The following is a 17,695-nucleotide window of genomic DNA, read 5'->3' as shown; positions in this document are numbered from 1 at the left end:
TACTGGAAAAACCATAGCCTTGACTACACACGTTTCTTGACAAAGTAATGTCTTTGCTTTTTAATATGCTGTCTAGGTTGGACATAACTTTCTTTCCAAGGAGTAAGCGTCTTTTAATTTCATGGCTGCAATCACCATCTGCAGTGATTTTGGAGCCCCAAAAAATAAAGTCAGCCACTGTTTCCATTGTTTCCCCATCTATTTGCCATGAAGTGACAGGACTGGATGCCACGATCTTAGTTTTCTGAATGTTGAGCTTTAAGCCAACTTTTTCACTTTCCTCTTTCACCTTCACAAGAGGCTCTTTAGTTCTTCACTTTCTGCCATAAGGGTGGTGTCATCTGCATATCTAAGGTTATTGATATTTCTCCCGGCAATCTTGATTCCAGCTTGTGCTTCATCCAGCCCAGCATTCTCATGATGTACTCTGCATATAAGTTAAATAAGCATGGTGACAATATACAGCCTTGATGTACTCCTTTTCCTATTTGGAACCAGTCTGTTTTTCCATGTCCAGTTCTAACTGTTGCTTCCTGACCTACATACAGGTTTCTCAAGAGGCAGGTCAGGTGGTCTGGTATTCCCATCTCTTTCAGAATTTTCCACAGTTTATTGTGATCCACACAGTCAAAGGCTTTGGCATAGTCAATAAAGCAGAAATAGATATTTTTCTGGAACTCTCTGGCTTTTTCCATTATCCAGCGGATGTTGGCAATTTGATCCCTGGTTCCTCTGCCTTTTCTAAAACCAGCTCGAACATCTGGAAGTTCACGGTTCACGTATTGCTGAAGTCTGGCTTGGAGAATTTTGAGCATTACTTTACTAGCGTATGAGATGAGTGCAATTGTGCGGTAGTTTGAGCATTCTTTGGCATTTCCTTTCTTTGGGATTGGAATGAAAACTGACCTTTTCCAGTCCTGTGGCCACTGCTGAGTTTTCCAACTTTGCTGACATATTGAGTGCAGCACTTTCACAGCATCATCTTTTACGATTTGAAATAGCTCGACTGGAATTCCATCACCTCCACTAGCTTTGTTCATAGTGATGCTTCCTAAGGCCCACTTGACTTCACATTCCAGGATGTCTAGCTCTAGTTGAGTGTCCAGACAGTGAGATCTGGTCAAAAGGGATAGGATCATCTTACTTTACCAAAGAGCACAGGGCACTGTCTTTAGTTAGTTCATGCAGTACTTCTAAATAACAGATTCTATAAATTCAAAACTATGATTTTAAAGACCACTGTTCTACGGTGTCTGAGAGCAGAGAAACTCAGTCTTAGTTGTATGGTTTCAAAGTAGTGGAATTTATAAAATGATGGGAAAAAAAAGCTTTACAGAAACAGGGAAAGATTGGATACATGTTTTAGACTTGTCTCTCCAGATTATTTGAGAGACCTGATGAATAAAAGGGTTGCAGGAATTTGGGAAAGTTTGTCATGGCTCAAGCCAGTGTGTCTTATTTCCTTATGATGCATACTGCACGCTCTTCTTTTTGGGTCTGGGATACATAGAGCCTCTTGATCATTGGACTGTGAAAAGGCAAGCTTCAGTATTCAAAAAAGGATACTATATCACTGGTGCAAGTGGTCATTGAGGGGATGTGTTTTTCTTGGGGTGAATACTTGTGTTTAAACAAATATTTCTCCAAAATTATTGTCTGTGCTTAAACTACACATTGTTTTATTTTTTAAAATTTTGTATTGGAGTACAGCAGATTAACAATGTTATAGCAGATTAACAATTAACAATGAAACAGTAGTTTCAGGTAGACAGCACAGCCATCCTTATTATACCTGTATCCATTCTCCCCCAAACTCCCTTCCCATCCAGTCTTCCATATAACATTGAGCTGTGTTCCCTGTGTTGTACAGTAAGTCCTTGGTTGGTTATCTATTTTAAATACAGCAGTACAGAGTCATCTTTTTAATGCATTTATGGAAGTATTATCACAGCCTGATCCTCATGGCCATTTGGTACAATACTTCTTGGTACAGTGCTTGGTGTGACCCTCTGCTTTAAGGTCATGGCATCTAGTTCCATCACTTCATGGCAGATAAAAGGGGAAAAAGTAGAAGCATTGACAGTTTTATTTTCTTGGGCTCCAGAATCACACAGATGGTGACTGCAGCCATGGAAATAAAAGACACTTCCTTCTTGGAATTAAAGCTATGACAAACCTAGACAGCATATTAAAAAGCAGAGACATCACTTTGCTGACAAAGGTCCATATAGTCAAAGCTATTCCAGTAGTCAGGTACAAATGTGAGAGTTGAACCATAAAGAAGACTGAGTGCTGAAGAATAGATGCTTTCAGATTGTGGTATTGGAGAAGACACTTGAAAGTCCCTTGCACTGCAAAGAGATCAAACCTGTCAATCCTAAAGGAAATCAGTCCTGAATATTCACTGGAAGGACTGATGCTGAAGCTGAAGCTCCAGTGCTTTGGCCACCCAATGCAAAGAGCTGACTTACTGGAAAAGACCCCGATTCTGAGAAGGATTGAAGGCAGGAGGAGAAGGGGATGACAGAGGACGAGATGGTTGGATGGCATCACCAACTCAATGTACTTGAGTTTGAGCAAACTCTGGGATATGATGACGGACAGAGGAGCCTAGTGTGCTACAGTCCATGGGGTTGCAAAGAGTTGGACATGGCTTAGTGACTGAACAAGAACAACAGTCCCCTCTGGAGAGCAACTCTTGCTAATTCTACTCAGATTTGGATCCTAAAATTTTTGATACTTCAGCATGTTGTAATAAACTTGTGAAGTTATTCAAATTTGGATTTTTAAAGTTATGTTTCTGTTGTATTTCTTTTAGTTTGTTCTAAATCATTTTTGGTGGTATTCAGAAATTAGAAAATATTCAGTATTTGTGTTGCTACTTTATTTTTTTAATAATTGATTCATTTGTTACATTTTCTTTATGTATTTTTACTACAGAAAGAACAAAGAGGGCTTTTAAGGGCGTTGATCCCAGCCTGTCTGAATCTGTTACCTTATTTATAATATGGGGATATGTGTACATTTTGGTATTATTAACTAATTAAATGGAAAAATGTGCCTGGCCTAAGGTCTAACATATAGCAGGTATTCACATAATATGATTTAATAAAGAAGAAACATGGGGAAAGTGTAGCTTCTTCTATACAGTCATGATCTAAATATCACTAGCCATCTTAGTATCACATAAGTAGGATGCTTAAAAAAAATAGTAACCTATATCATACTGCTTTTACAAACCCCAATTTTAAAGTAACTGAAAATAATAAGAATAGATAAGTATTTTAGGTAGCTAATTTTGTATCTTTTTTTACACTATTGACACATAATTAATAACTTGGTTATGCTCTTCTTATTGAGTATCCTTTGTTCCCTAATGCTCAATGCACACCACTAGTTTCTATGTTTTTGTCTTTGCTGCTGCTGCTAAGTCGCTTCAGTCATGTCCGACTCTGTGCGACCCCACAGACGGCAGCCCACCAGGCTCCCCCGTCCCTGGGATTCTCTAGGCAAAAACACTGGAGTGGGTTGCCATTTCCTTCTCCAATGCATGAAAGTGAAAAGTGAAAGTGAAGTTGCTCAGTTGTGTCCAACTCCTTGCGACACCATGGACTGCAGTCTTTAATTTTGTTCAAAATCCCATATTATTAGAATTACTTACCTGTGATACATATATGTTCAGTTGGCTCTTTTTCCTCACTGCTCTTTGTTAAAGTTAAATCTGCAGCTAATCTTACAACTGTTCTTTGTAATTATCCAAGCATTAATTCTGATTTAATATATGGCAAATTTGTCAAAAATGACATTTTTAAATGGCTCTATCAGAAGTAATTATTGAAAATAATTGAATTATTGAAATTGTAATTCAATTTCAATTGTAATTATTGAAAAAAATATTTGGGGGGACTGGAAAGATTAAAATTGGGATTATTGCAGATAGAAATTAATTATTTTGTACTTAAGTACAAAATACAATAAATAGAGTATCTAAACCAATGAAAAGTCTGTAAATGCCACCTTAAATTTAAATACATGTTTAATTGATATGGATTTCTTTTAATAGGTCTGAATGGACAGATGAATTAAACACATACAGGGTGGAAGCAGCTTGGAAATTGTCACAGTGGGATTTAGTAGAAAACTATTTGGCAGCAGGTACAATTACTTTTTAAAAAATAACCAGTTTTAATATGAATAAATATTCAGACCTAAGTAGCTAAACAACATTCATAATTAACCTGTCAGCTTTTCTTATGATTGCCTTGTTTAGTTCAAAGTGGAATGAAAGCATCTGTTCCAAATTTCTGTTGACTATTTTACCAAATGAAATAAAGCTTGTTCTGGGACCAGCTATTATGGCATTTCTTGACTCTGTCAGTTGTTTTTCAGATGGGAAATCTACAACGTGGAGTGTCAGACTGGGACAGCTATTATTATCAGCTAAGAAAAGAGATACCACAGCTTTTTATGACACATTGAAACTAGTGAGAGCAGAGCAAATTGTGCCGCTTTCAGCTGCAAGCTTTGAAAGGGGCTCTTATCAACGTGGATATGAATATATTGTGAGGTATTTTGAGGTTTCCATATTTATATTCCTGGTTTGTAGGTGTCATATGACTAGCTTGGAATTTTGTGCTTACGAAATAAGCGATAGTATGTTTGGTGTCATGCATAGCTACACAAATGGCTATTGCATTTTTTTAACTTCACAGTCACCCCATCTATAGTTTTTTTTTTTAATGTATATCCTTTTAATTAGAAAGGCAATTATGAGACTGCTAAAAAATTGTAAAAATATCTTACATTCATCCTGATATAGTGTCATAGTTTCTTTTCTTTATAGCCTAAATAATTAGACACCTACTCTGCCTGGCACATTGGTGTCAGTACTTTTGGTTCCTTTTCCTTTTTCTCATTTAGAAATGCATTTGACATTTCCCACCTCAAATTTTCCCCCTCAGATGTAGGCATTACATTACTCACAAGGAATATTAACTTTTAGAGGTAAAGAAGGCAATGATGGAAAACATTTTAGATCTGTTAATTTACCTGAAGAAAATGATAAAACATGTTATAACTGAACTGTAGGAAATTGAAAATTTTTTTTTTTTAGTTCATAAAAATGTATTAAATTTTGTATCAGCCCCTTTGATAACAGCTTAATGAAACCAGAGATTGGATCACTGAGATTAATAATTTGGTTCTGTAGCTACTCAACTGCATGCTTGAATGCTGTCATAGAAATGGGAGGAAGCTGGTATGAATGTATCACAGATGTTTCCATCAGCCTTAGCAAAAGAACAATTAAAATTGTGTTCATTTCACAATTTTTTACTGGCATCTACCATACCAGGTCCTCTTACAATAGCACCAACGATATATACAAATATTTATGTTGAGTTTTCCCAGGGGACTCAGTGGTAAAGAATCCTCCTGCCAAGCAGGAGATGGGTCAGGAAGATTCCCTGGGTCAGGAAGATTCCCTGGAGAAGAAAATGGCAACCCACTCCAGTATTCTTACCTGGGAAATCCCATGGACAGAGGAGCCCAGCAGGCTACAGTCCATGGGGTCTCAAAGAGTCGAATACAACTTAGCAATTAAACAACACTATCTTCTTTATATTTATACATTTGAATTTTATATATTCAAATGGCTTTCATACATTTGAATTTAGTTATATATACCCTTCTCCAGTTTAATTAGGGTAATCTGGGAATCATAGCATAGCACTAAATATTCAAATCAACATGAATTGGTGTTTATACTCAATTTGAAACATTATAAATGTTAGTGTTTATATATCAAGAATATATATCAGTTAAAGTTCTTCAAAAGAAAACTGTACATTCCATATTCTTCATGGTTAAAGTACATGCTTTATGTGTCAGATTAATGTAACTAAATATATGACAACATATTAATATAGGCTCTGTCTGTCTTCAGATTGCACATGTTGTGTGAGTTGGAGCATAGCATCAAACCACTCTTTCACCAGTCTCCAGCTGACAGTATTCAAGAAGATTCACTAAATTGGGTAGCGCGACTGGAAATGACCCAGAATTCCTACAGAGCGAAAGAGCCCATTCTGGCTCTCCGGAGAGCTTTATTAAGCCTCAACAAAAGGTTTTACACCCTTTTTTTTATGTCAGTTATTGTGTATTTAATATTATATTTTCATATTATTTGGAGTATTTGTCTTTCCAAATTTGTCTCTGAATCTGTTTTTTCTATTGTCAATTGCCAAGACTGCACTAGATAGTTGAAATGAACCTAGAACTTAAAAATTACTTTTATGTGCTATATATCATATTTTTTGAATATTCAAAACACTTGAGGGAGATACAGGTATAAGTCAGTAGTAAAATCTTCATAGCCTTGTAATCGATAACAATGGAGAACTCTAAGAAAATTAAAATTAGTCTTTTAACAAATTAATCTTCTTGATTCCTTTGAAAAGATATACTGAGAGGGTTCCATATTGGGAAGAGATAGTACAATTAAATTATTGAATATACTTAAAAATGCTCTTTTCCCTGTTTTGTCATGTTTCTTTAGACCAGATTACAGTGAAATGGTTGGAGAATGCTGGCTACAGAGTGCCAGAGTAGCTCGAAAGGCTGGTCACCACCAGACAGCCTATAATGCTCTCCTTAATGCTGGAGATTCACGACTTGCTGAACTGTATGTGGAAAGAGCAAAGTGGCTCTGGTCCAAGGTAATGGCCAAGGATCATCATCATATATATCTTCTGTTGTAGACTGGGTACTTCTACAAAGTCCTGACAGAGATGATCCCTAATCTAAATTCAGAACCTTCCTTTTCTGTCACCTTTCTGCATCATTTATCTACCATCATTTGGAAGAAACTTCATTCTGTACTGAAGTCCCAAATATTTTCCCATTCCAAGACTGAAAATGCAGTTCTTTCAGTTTTCATCTTGTCTTTCATTTTTTTCTTGAAGGAAATGACCAATTTTTACTTTGATTTTACCTTCTATATGTTTACATGAGTGCATGTCGTAGGTACTTTAAAAATATTTAAGTGAGCATAACCCTGTCCTTACTTACATTCTTGGCAGATAATTAGTTTTGTGTAGACTTGCCAATGTTGCTGTGCAAATTCACTTTTAATCTAGCCTGTTAGGAAGGGCTTAGCTTCAGAACAAAAGTTCTCAGCAATCCTCAGATTAAGGCTATGGTTATAGGAAGGGGACTTTTTAAATATCTAAACTCCTTGAAAAACTTGTGCCCCAGATTTAAATGGCTCTTCCTTACATCTCTTCATGCTTGCCACCAGTCTAGAATTAATAGAGGCATAGCTTGTTCTGAAATTGACAGTTAGTAACTATAGTTTGTGCCATCTGTAAATGCCCCAAGTGTTATGGTGACTAAGAAAGGACAGGGGAGGAAGCATTTCCTAGATGGGAAGTGAAAATAATAATTCAGCCTGCATTAGTCAGTATTTGGTCATTTTCAGAGCCAGTGATGGTCCATGTGTATATTGTAGTACCTTAAACTCAGTATGCTCAAAATAAAATTCATTATGTAAAATTCAGTGTCTCTTTCCCCTCCTGTATTCCCACTTCTTCTAAGTAGAGCTCTAAGCACATCCTGTTATCTATGACAGAAATCTGGCCCTTAATCTCCCTCACTTTCTACATCTAATTGAGGACTAAATGTATCTTAAAAATATCTTTTTAATCCTTTCTCTCTTACTTTATCTTTACTATTTTCCTTCGTGCCCTTAGCATTTACAGCCTCTGACAATATTAACAGATTTTTGTTTTTGTTTTTCTTGAGGTCTCACCACTTCTTGGTGTTCATTACTACAGTCTTTCCTCATTCTAAAGTGCACACTGAATCGTACTGCTCCCCCATTAAAATCCTTCAAAGTATTCTTTGCAGCTTTAGGGTTAAGTCAGAACTCTAGAAAGTACACAAGGCTCTTTCTCACTGAGTCCAGACTTCCTCTTTGGCTTCATTTGTCACTATCTCACAAACCTTTTAGTCTTCAGCTAAAACCAGACTACTCGCCTTCTCCCAATTAAAATCATTATTCCTTCTACCAAGAAAGGCCTTCACTGAATTCTTTGCCAGGAAAATTACTGTTCATTAAGACCTAATTCAGGTTTTCCTCATTTGATTATCCTGCATGACCACAGCTCAACTCTATTTTCTTATATTTTTAGGTAGATTTAGCAGACCCTTCTCTTTCTTCCATAATACCCATGTATATTCTTCTATTTATTGCACTTGGCACATTGTGTTGTTGTTTTATAGTTTATTTCCTCACTTGACAATGAACTTTTTTAAGCTGGAGATTTTGACATATTTATGGTTATCTCTAACCATCTACTTATATCTTTAGTGCCCTATTCTTTGATTGTTAAAAAAAAAAAAAAACAATTGAATAAATGAATATAGGAGTTCTACATGAAATGAAGCAATAATTTCTTTTTAGGATTTTACTTTCATAGAAGGAAAATGCAAGATGAACATGAAATTACACAGATTTATACATACAATACCTAATGAACTATAAATTCTAACAATATTATTTACTTTTCAGAAAATGAAAATTGGTTCTTAAGTTAAAAATCTTTTGTTGCCTTTTTTCTTTCAGGGTGATGTTCACCAGGCACTAATTGTTCTTCAAAAGGGTGTTGAGTTATGTTTTCCTGAAAATAAAACCCCACCTGAGGGTAAGAACATGTTAATCCATGGTCGAGCTACGCTACTAGTGGGCCGTTTTATGGAAGAAACAGCTAATTTTGAAAGCAATGCAGTTATGAAAAAATATAAGGTAAGTGTATGTATAATGCAATTTCTCACTTTTTTGTTGTTTTTGAAAATAGAAAAGTTATTTTAAATTCCATATGGAAGAACATGTAGAAAAATAGCCTGGAAGCTTTTTTGACTTTTTAGAGTGTGTAATATAAGTATATAGTTTGAGGAATTATCACAAAATAAATATACTCATGAAACCACCACTCATATCAAGAAGTAGAGTATTAGCACTCCACAAATCACCCTTTCACCCTCCTCCCCAAAATATCCTAGCCTGAAAATTTTTGAACACAATGAATACCTTCCTTAACAGAAAGTAAGCCCTACATAGATAGTGTTACAAAAGGGATACTTCTCAGTAACCCATGGGTCAAAGAAAAAACTACAATAGAAATTTAAAAATACTTTGAAATGAATGATAATAAAAATAAGACATAGCAAAACTTGGATTCAGCTAAAGCCATTCTTAAAGAGAATTTGAAATTTAATTACGTAGTTAGAAGAAAATAAAAGTTCAAAATTAATGAGCTAAGAATCAATTTCAAAGAGTTAGAAAAGGAACAGGAAAAAAAAAACCCTAAACACTTAGAATATAGAAGATAAAGAATAATAAATAAGACAGATGGCTAGAATTGTGAGCTAGACCACCTGAGAAAAAGGAGTTAGACGAAAAGTTCTAAATTTTTTGACCTATATATGTACATATAACTAAAACTCTATGTAAGGTCCAGATGGAAACAGCTGCTAAGGAAGGAACAATCATGAGGGAAGTATAAGAAAAACAATTTTCAGAAGGCAAGTAGGCCCATTGATATAAATCAACAGTGTCCGTCTTTTGGGACACAGAGCAGGGTAGAAAATAATAGAGTGTGACAACTATAGTTTGGAAGGGCAAACAACTGAGAATAACTAGCATGTGTTTTAAGACTTATTATAAAGGTATAGTATTTCAAGTGAATACTTATTCACGTAAGGTTAGACAACCAGTAGGACAGTAGAGAGAACTCAGAAATGTATTCTTGATGATATTAGAGAATTGTGAGAAATACTCTTTTCAATAAATGGTGTTGTGTCATTTGGATATCTTATGGGGGAGAAATCAAACTTTATGTCTTCTTTATAACATAAAAATAAACTTCAAGGAGATTGTAGATCTAAATGAAAGGCAAAATAATAAATTTCCCAAAATAGAATATAAGAGAGTATCTTCAAACTTAGATGTAGCCCAGGACATCTTAAACAGACCAAAAGCAACAACCATAAAAGGAAACAATGAATAAATTTGACTAATATAAAATTATTAATTTCTGTTCATGGAAAGGTACCATTAAAAAGATAAATGCAAGAGTGAGGGGAGGTGGGTGGAGGGGGAATAGATGAAGGGGATTAAGAGGTACAAACCTTCAGTTATAATAACTAGGTCATGGAGATAGATATACAGCATAAGGAATATGGTCAATAATATTGTAATAATTTTGTATGGGGATAGATGGTTACTAGACTTAGAGTGATCATTTCATTGTGTATGGAAATGTCAAATCACTGTGTAGTACACCTGAAACTAACATAATATTGTACATCAACTGTATTTCTATTTAAATATATATTTATTAATAATTATGAATACTTTTATTTATTTATTTTGGCCATGCTGGGTCTTTATTGCTGTGTGGGCTTTTCTCTAGGTAGAGCAAGCAGGGGCTACTCTAGTTGTGGTATGCAGGCTTCTCATTGCGGTGGCTTCTCTTGTTGCAGAGCACAGGCTCTAGGGCACGTGGGCTTCAGTAATTGTGACACGTGGGCTCAGTAGTTGCAGCTCTTGGGCTCTAGAGCACAGGCTCAGTAATTGTGGCACATGGGCTTAGTTGCTTCACGACATGTGGGATCCTCCCAAATCAGAGATAAACCAGTATTTCTTAGCAGGCCGATTCTTTACCACTGAACCACCAGGAAAGCCCCTAATATAAATATTTTTTTAAGAATGTAAAGACAAGCTGTGGATTACAAGATATTTTCCAATATATAAATGACAAGAGACTCATATCTAGAATATAATAACTCTTAAAAGGCAATAAAAATACAGATAGCTCAATTTTAATACTGAATAGAAAACTTCATGAAAGTAAATATACAAATGACCCCACCAAAAAAAAATATGTTCACTGAGTAGATAAGAATAGATGCAAATTTAAAAAGTATTATGATGAAACTAATAAAATATTGTAAATCAACTGTAGTTCAGTTTTAAAAGTATTATGACCTAACACTATATACCTACAAGAATGGTTAAAATTTAAAAGACTGATATTTTAAATTTTTAGAAAGACTATGGAGCATTTAGATGCTCATACAGTGCTGCTGGAAATATAAATTGTCACAGTCATTTTGGAAAACAGTTTGATGTTTTCTCCTAAAGCTGATAATACTATGATAGCCACTTTACTAATGTTCAACATGTCTCCATATAACACATAGAAAAAAAACAAAAACGTTTGTACCAACATTATTTGTAGATTTTAAATTGGAAGTAAAAATGTCATTTAGTTATAGAATAGATAAACAAATTATAACATATTCATTTAATGGAATACTGTATGTATAGCAATTGTTGTTGTTGTTCAGTTACTCAGTTGTGCATTTTGGGAGACCTGGGTTTGATCCCTGGTTCAGGAAGATCCCTTGGAGAAGGGAATGGCAACCCCCTCCAATATTCTTTCCTGGAAAATTCCTTAGACAGAGGAGCCTGGCAGGCTACAATCCATGGTGTCACAAGGAGTCGGACACGACTGAGTGACTAACACTTTCACACTTCTCATGACTAGATGGTAAAAGCACACTGGGATCCTCGTCCCTGTGGCCAGTTTTAGTCACATGAATCCAGCATCTCTGTTCCATACATCTAGTCCTGTCATTCTCTCCTGTCCACAAGCAGGTTTGTATCTGGAAGGTTTTGGGATTAAATTCAGAGAAAACTTAAGATCTCATTTAAAGGTTCCTGGCCTAAACCATGTTCTTGAATTAAGAGCAGAGCTTTATAATTTTTTACTCAGCTATTCTATGTATTTTTCATCACATTGTAAATAATATCATTGAAAAATTAATAAACCACACAAATATACAAATATAAAGGAAAGGGAGAGGAAATGACAAAGGCAACTCAGAAGGAGTAGCCAGAAAGGTAGGAGAAAACTTGGAAGGTTGTGGCCTCACAAAAGCAAAAGGAAGAAAGGGATTCAAAGGAGACAACAGCAGGCTGCCAAAGGAAAGTATCTGTTTAAGTTGCTGCTTTAGCGGAGTGGTGTCAACTGAAGGCGAAAAGAGACAGTTTGAGGAATGAATGTAAGATGGAGAATTCTTTTTAGAAGCTTGTTTATGAAGTAGTTTAGAAGAGGGAAGCAATAACTTATGAGAGATCTTAGAGAAAAATAAGATATGTGGTTTTTTTAACCATATCTGTTTGCTTTTAAAGTCCTATCCTCTTCAGAGATTTGATGTTACTTCTTTCTTTGAGGTTTTTTTTTAAAACAATAAAAATAAACATACACACACATATATGAGATACTTTAATCCATCTGAAAATTATTTTGATGTATTATATATAGTGGCAGTGAAGTGGAGTTTTTTCCCCCTACATAGCTAATTATCATGACATGTTGGTCAGTGGGCAACCCATCAGAACATCAGCCATCCTGAGAAAAGCTTTCTAAGAAAGTAGCTCTTATTTACATCAAAGTGTCAGTCTGCCTTTGACTTCACCCTGACTAGATGTGGGTCTCATACTTTGGATCCCTAATTATCTATTCTTGCTTTACTTTCCAGCATAATGGGGGATTTTCTTAAGTGAATATTCTGTGTTCTCTTCTACAGGATGTAACCTTGTTTCTGCCGGAGTGGGAGGATGGACATTTCTACCTTGCCAAGTATTATGACAAATTGATGCCCATGGTCACAGATAACAAAATGGAAAAGCAGGGTGATCTCATTCGATATATACTTCTTCACTTCGGAAGGTGAGAATAAGAACTGCGTGTTTGCTGATTAAACAGATCAGGATGGTTCTGTGGATACTGAACTGTTATCACAGATCTTTGCATAAGTAGGATGTTTTCTGCTTTACCACTGGTTCAGACTATCACTTTAGATGAGATGTAAGTTTTTTTCTTTATATAATGTTTCCCTTCCTTTTAAATAATAACTATTTTAATGGAGTAAGTAATATATTCATGTGTTTTTAAAGTTCAATAGTACCAAGAACATACAATGAAAATTGTGTCCTTCCCACTCTGGACCCTCATCCTCTGAGTCCCCTTCCCTAGAATTTTAGAATACCCTAAATCTAATGTATTTAATGGTTTTATTTAATTGCCAGTGAAATCTTTCCTTCCAGACCATTCTGCTAAGAAGTAGTATATATAAAAGTGGTTCTTACATTGTGCATGCTAAGTCATATGAGTCATGTTTGATTCTTTGCAACGCTATGGACTGTAACCTGCCAGGCTCCCCTGTCCATGGGATTCTCCACTAGAATACTGGAGTGGGTTTACATGCCCTCCTCCAGGGGATCTTGCCGACCCAGGAATAGAACCCACATCTCTTATGTCTCCTGAATTGGCAGGCAGGTTCTTTACCACTAGCGCCACTTGGGAAGCCTGGTTCTGACATTAGACTTGTAGAAAGAGCTTATCTCCTAAACTAGATAACAGGTACAATGTAACTTAATTTCATATATTAGTGTATTATAGTCATATAGTATATTATCTCATGCCTACAGTTTATATTGTTACAAATTGTTAATTCCTGAGAAGTAATAATAACATTCTATTCATTCTTCTTATACTCATGTACCATTGCTTTACCTTGAAAAGTAACTTAATTCAGATAAATAAATCTATATAAAGTTACCTATTATTTGGTATTTTGGCTTCTCAATTCAGTATTTTTAGGAATTAAAGCAGTATTTGTTTATTCATTGTCAGTGTTAAGATTGTAAGATTTGGCAAAGCCTTTCTTCCCAAAATGGAATTCAGAGGTTTTTTTGTTGTTGCTGTTTTTTTGTTTGTTTGTTTTTTGGCCCTACTGCATGGCTTGTGGGATCTCAGTTCCCCAACCAGGAATTAAACAAGAGCCACAGCAGTGAAAGCCTGGAGTCCTAACCACTAAGCCTACCAGGGAACTCCTTGGAATTCAAGTTTTATAAAATCCAAACCTAATTTAATTTATCATTGATTACTAATAGCTTGTTATTGAGGAAGAATTTCTGGCATATTGGCATTTTGAAATGGAAGCATAAGCAGAGCATATGCATTTTTCTTTTCTAAAATGAGTAATGCCTTTCATTTGCTCTTTAGTTTTGACATATATCATGTGATTGGTATACAGAATTTATTTTATACATTTCTTCTAAAACAACCAGTTATTTAGAGTCCTCGACTGCTTAAAACTATTAGGTAATGTGAGATTTTTAAAAGTACAGTTTAAAAAAGCAGGACTAAAAAAATATAAGACTATTTTAGAACATATTTTATCCATAGTAGTTAAAATAAAACATTTGTGTGTTTAAAGGTGTAAATAAACTCAGCTATTGATGCTTATTCCCTGAGTGACTGAATTACTGTGTTATTACTAATACCATTAGTGTTTTCCCTCAAGGAGCTATAGTTCAATTGGATAAAGAAACCTTAGCACACAAAATGTTTAACTAGTGGTACATAGTAGAATGTGATTGAATATCAAAATAAATGGTATAGATATTAGAAATATTTTCTTGATATTAGCAAGATACCAAAAATGAGCCAAACAAGTCCAGTAGTCATGGATCTGGGGCAAATCTGAAGTCAAAAACTGAAGCCTCTGGCTTCATGATATCAAAAGTAATATAGCTCTTTGCACTGAATTGCTGCAGAAGTTTGTTAGGCCTCATGAAGAAGGTAGGATTTAAGAGGTAATTAAACTAAAAAGCAGAGACATTACCTTGCCAACAAAGGTCCGTCTAGTCAAAGCTATGGTTTTTCCAGTAGTCATGTATGGATGTGAGAGTTGGACTATAAAGAAAGCTGAGCGCCGAAGAATTGATGCTTTTGAACTGTGGTGTTGGAGAAGACTCTTGAGAGTCCCTTGGACTGCAAGAAGATCCAGCTAGTCCATCCTAAGGGAAATCAGTCCTAAATATTCATTGGAAGGACTGATGCTAAAGCTGAAACTCCAATACTTTGGCCACCTGCGGCAAAGAACTAACTCATTTAAAAAGACCCTGATGCTGGGAAACATTGAAGGCAGGCAGAGAAGGGGACAATAGAGGATGAGATGGTTGGATGGCATCATTGACCTAATGGACATGAGTTTGAGTAAACTGCGAGTTGGCAATGGACAGGGAGGCCTGGTATGCTGCAGTTCATGGGGTCACAAAGAGTCAGACACGACTGAGTGACTGAATTGAACTGAATTGAAACTCAAAGAAGAGAGGACATTACAGGCATATCACATTTTATTGAGCATCTGCATTTTTTACAAATTAAAGTTGTGTGGCAACCTTGCATCAAGCAAGTCTATCAGTGCCATATTTCTGACATCATTTACTCACTTCATGTCTCTCATTTTGGTAACTGATACTCACATTTTGGTAATCCTTGCAGTATTTCAAACTTTTTCATTATTATTGTGTTTGTTAATGGTGATCTGTGATTAGTAATCTTTGATGTTGACTTGTTTTGGGGCACTGCAGACTGTGTCTGTACAGGACAGCAAACTTATTCCATAAATGTGTGTGTTCTGACTGCTCTGCTAACTGGCTGTTCCACCATCTCTTTCCCTCTCTTTGGGCCTCCCTATTCCCCTAAGACAACAGTATTGAAATTAAGCCTGTTAAGAGCCCTTTAGGTGTTCAAGCGAAAGGAAGAGTCACATGTCTCTCACCTTAAATCAGAAACAAGAGATGATTAAGCTTAGTGAGGAAGCCATGTCAAAAGCTGAGATAAGCCAAAAGCTAGACCTCTTGTGCCAAAGAATTAGCCAAGTTTTGTGAATGCAAAGGAAAAGTTCTTGAAGGAAATTAAAACTGCTATTCCAGTGAACACATAAATAATAAGGAAGTGAAGCAGCTTTATTGCTGATGTGGAGAAGATTTTAGTAGTCTACAGAGATCAAACCAGGCACCATATTACCAAAGCCTAATCTGGAGCAAGGCCCTAACTCTCTTTGATTCTAGGAAAGCTGAAGGAGGTGAGAAAGCTGCGGAAAAAAAGTTTGAAATTAGCGGACATTGGTTCACAAAGTTTAGGGAAAGAAACCATTTCCATAACAGAAAAGTGAAAAGTGAAGCAACAAGTGCTGATGTGGAAGCTGCCACAAGTTATCCAGAACATCTAGCTAAGATCATTAATGAAGGTGACTACACTAAATAACAGATTTTCGACAGAACAGCCTTATATTGGAAGAAGTTGCCATCTGGAACTTTAATAGCTAGAGAGAAGTTGATGCCTGGCTTCAAAGGACAGGCTGACTCTCTTATTAGGGGCTAATGCAGCTGATGCCTTTTACTTTGAAGCCAATGCTCACTTACTACTATGAAAATCCTAGGGCCCTAAGATTTATGCTAAGTCTATTCTGCCTATGCTCTATAAATGGAGCTCAAAGCTTGGATTTACAACTTGTTTTACTACATATTTTGAGCCCACAGTCAAGTCTTACTACTCAAAAACAGAGTCCTTTCAAAATGTGAGGTGCTCATTGACAATGCACCTGGTCACCCAAGACTTCTAATAGAGATGTATCGTGAGACTAATGTTGTTTTCATGCCTGCTACTACAACATCCTTTTTTCAGGCCATGAATCGGCATAATCTCAGCTTTCAAGTTTTATTGTTTAAGAAATACATTTTGTGATTGGGGTGATGTCAGCAATATGGCACAGTGAAAAGATACTTTTGCCTCCATCTACAATAAGTAAAACGTTCACAGTACACCAGAGATACTTCTGCTGAACACATCAAGATATGGAGAACCCATATATCAGTACATTTAAAGGTGGGTGGACTAGAACACAGAGAGGAGATAAAAGCAAGGGAACAGCAGAGGTGGTGCCTGCAAACCCAGCTCTCCAACCACAGCAACTGAGTCTGCAGCCGTAGAGAACCTTATAGAAGCGGGAAGGAGGTACACATTCCAGCCTCCTGGCCTCATAAGTTTCTGTGGCCAGGGTAACTGGGAAGCAGTTGCAGTGGGGCCTGAGATCCTTTCCCTCCAACTGCTGAGGCACGACTCCAGGTCCACTGTGGCAGAGCCCACAAACACTACAAAAACAAACACAACAGAGGTGCCCACACAACTTTGGCTCCCCTCCCAACTTTCCTCATTACCCTCCCCCTGTGGCAGGGGAGCCTGCAGTTCATGGGATTCCAGGCAAGATGGCAGAACCTATCACCCAGGTGCCCAGGCAGCAACACCAGTGACAGTGGCAGGAGGAAGGTACCAATGGCTCCAGAGGCACAAGAAACAATAACTGGGGCAAGGAGTCATACTTCTAACTGAGGAGCTGGAAGACAGAAAGGGCAAAATCAGAAAGAACCAGGGGCACCGCAGAGAAAAACCAAAAACCTATACTATAGTGCCACCTACTGGAAAACAAATGAAAGGCCTGTAATCTCTAGCCTGTCCCTGCTCCTAATTAGCTGGCAGAGGAACAACTCATCTAGCACCATGAAAAACTACAGTAACAGTGGACCACAAAAAGGAACCAATCATTTTCCAGAAACCAAACTTAAAGTCATAGGCCAGTGCAGGCTGATAGATAGTTCAATACAGCTGTGATGAAGAAACTCAGTGAGCAAAACTTAGGAAGGCAGTTAGTTCAGTGGGTCAGGAATAAAAATTAATGAACAGAAGGAGTACTTACCTAAGAGACTGAAACTCTA

General features: G+C 36.5%; 1 protein-coding gene across 4 annotated transcripts in view; it reads left to right on the top strand.

The window, feature by feature from the left end:
- Positions 1-17,695, top strand: part of ATR (ATR checkpoint kinase) — a 120,241-nt gene that overhangs the window by 78,380 nt on the left and 24,166 nt on the right. For 3 of the 4 annotated variants that reach the window (XR_015156487.1, XM_086380906.1, XM_086381072.1), the window contains 6 exons: positions 4,064-4,155; positions 4,390-4,567; positions 5,945-6,124; positions 6,557-6,716; positions 8,624-8,803; positions 12,655-12,797. Coding sequence is in view for 2 of the 4 variants with exons in the window: in XM_086380906.1 (XP_086237032.1) it covers positions 4,064-4,155; positions 4,390-4,567; positions 5,945-6,124; positions 6,557-6,716; positions 8,624-8,803; positions 12,655-12,797 (933 nt within the window). In the remaining 2 variants the exon portion in view is untranslated. Of the gene's footprint in view, positions 1-4,063; positions 4,156-4,378; positions 4,568-5,944; positions 6,125-6,556; positions 6,717-8,623; positions 8,804-12,654; positions 12,798-17,695 lie in introns of all 4 variants that reach the window. The other variant, XR_015156470.1, reaches the window with a different exon arrangement.

Source organism: Bos grunniens, chromosome 1 (assembly GCF_055505025.1).
Source record: "Bos grunniens cultivar Pamir isolate PY7600 chromosome 1, Bosgru_T2T1.0, whole genome shotgun sequence".
Taxonomy (NCBI): domain Eukaryota; kingdom Metazoa; phylum Chordata; class Mammalia; order Artiodactyla; family Bovidae; genus Bos; species Bos grunniens.
This window is presented reverse-complemented; position numbering and strand designations above follow the sequence as displayed.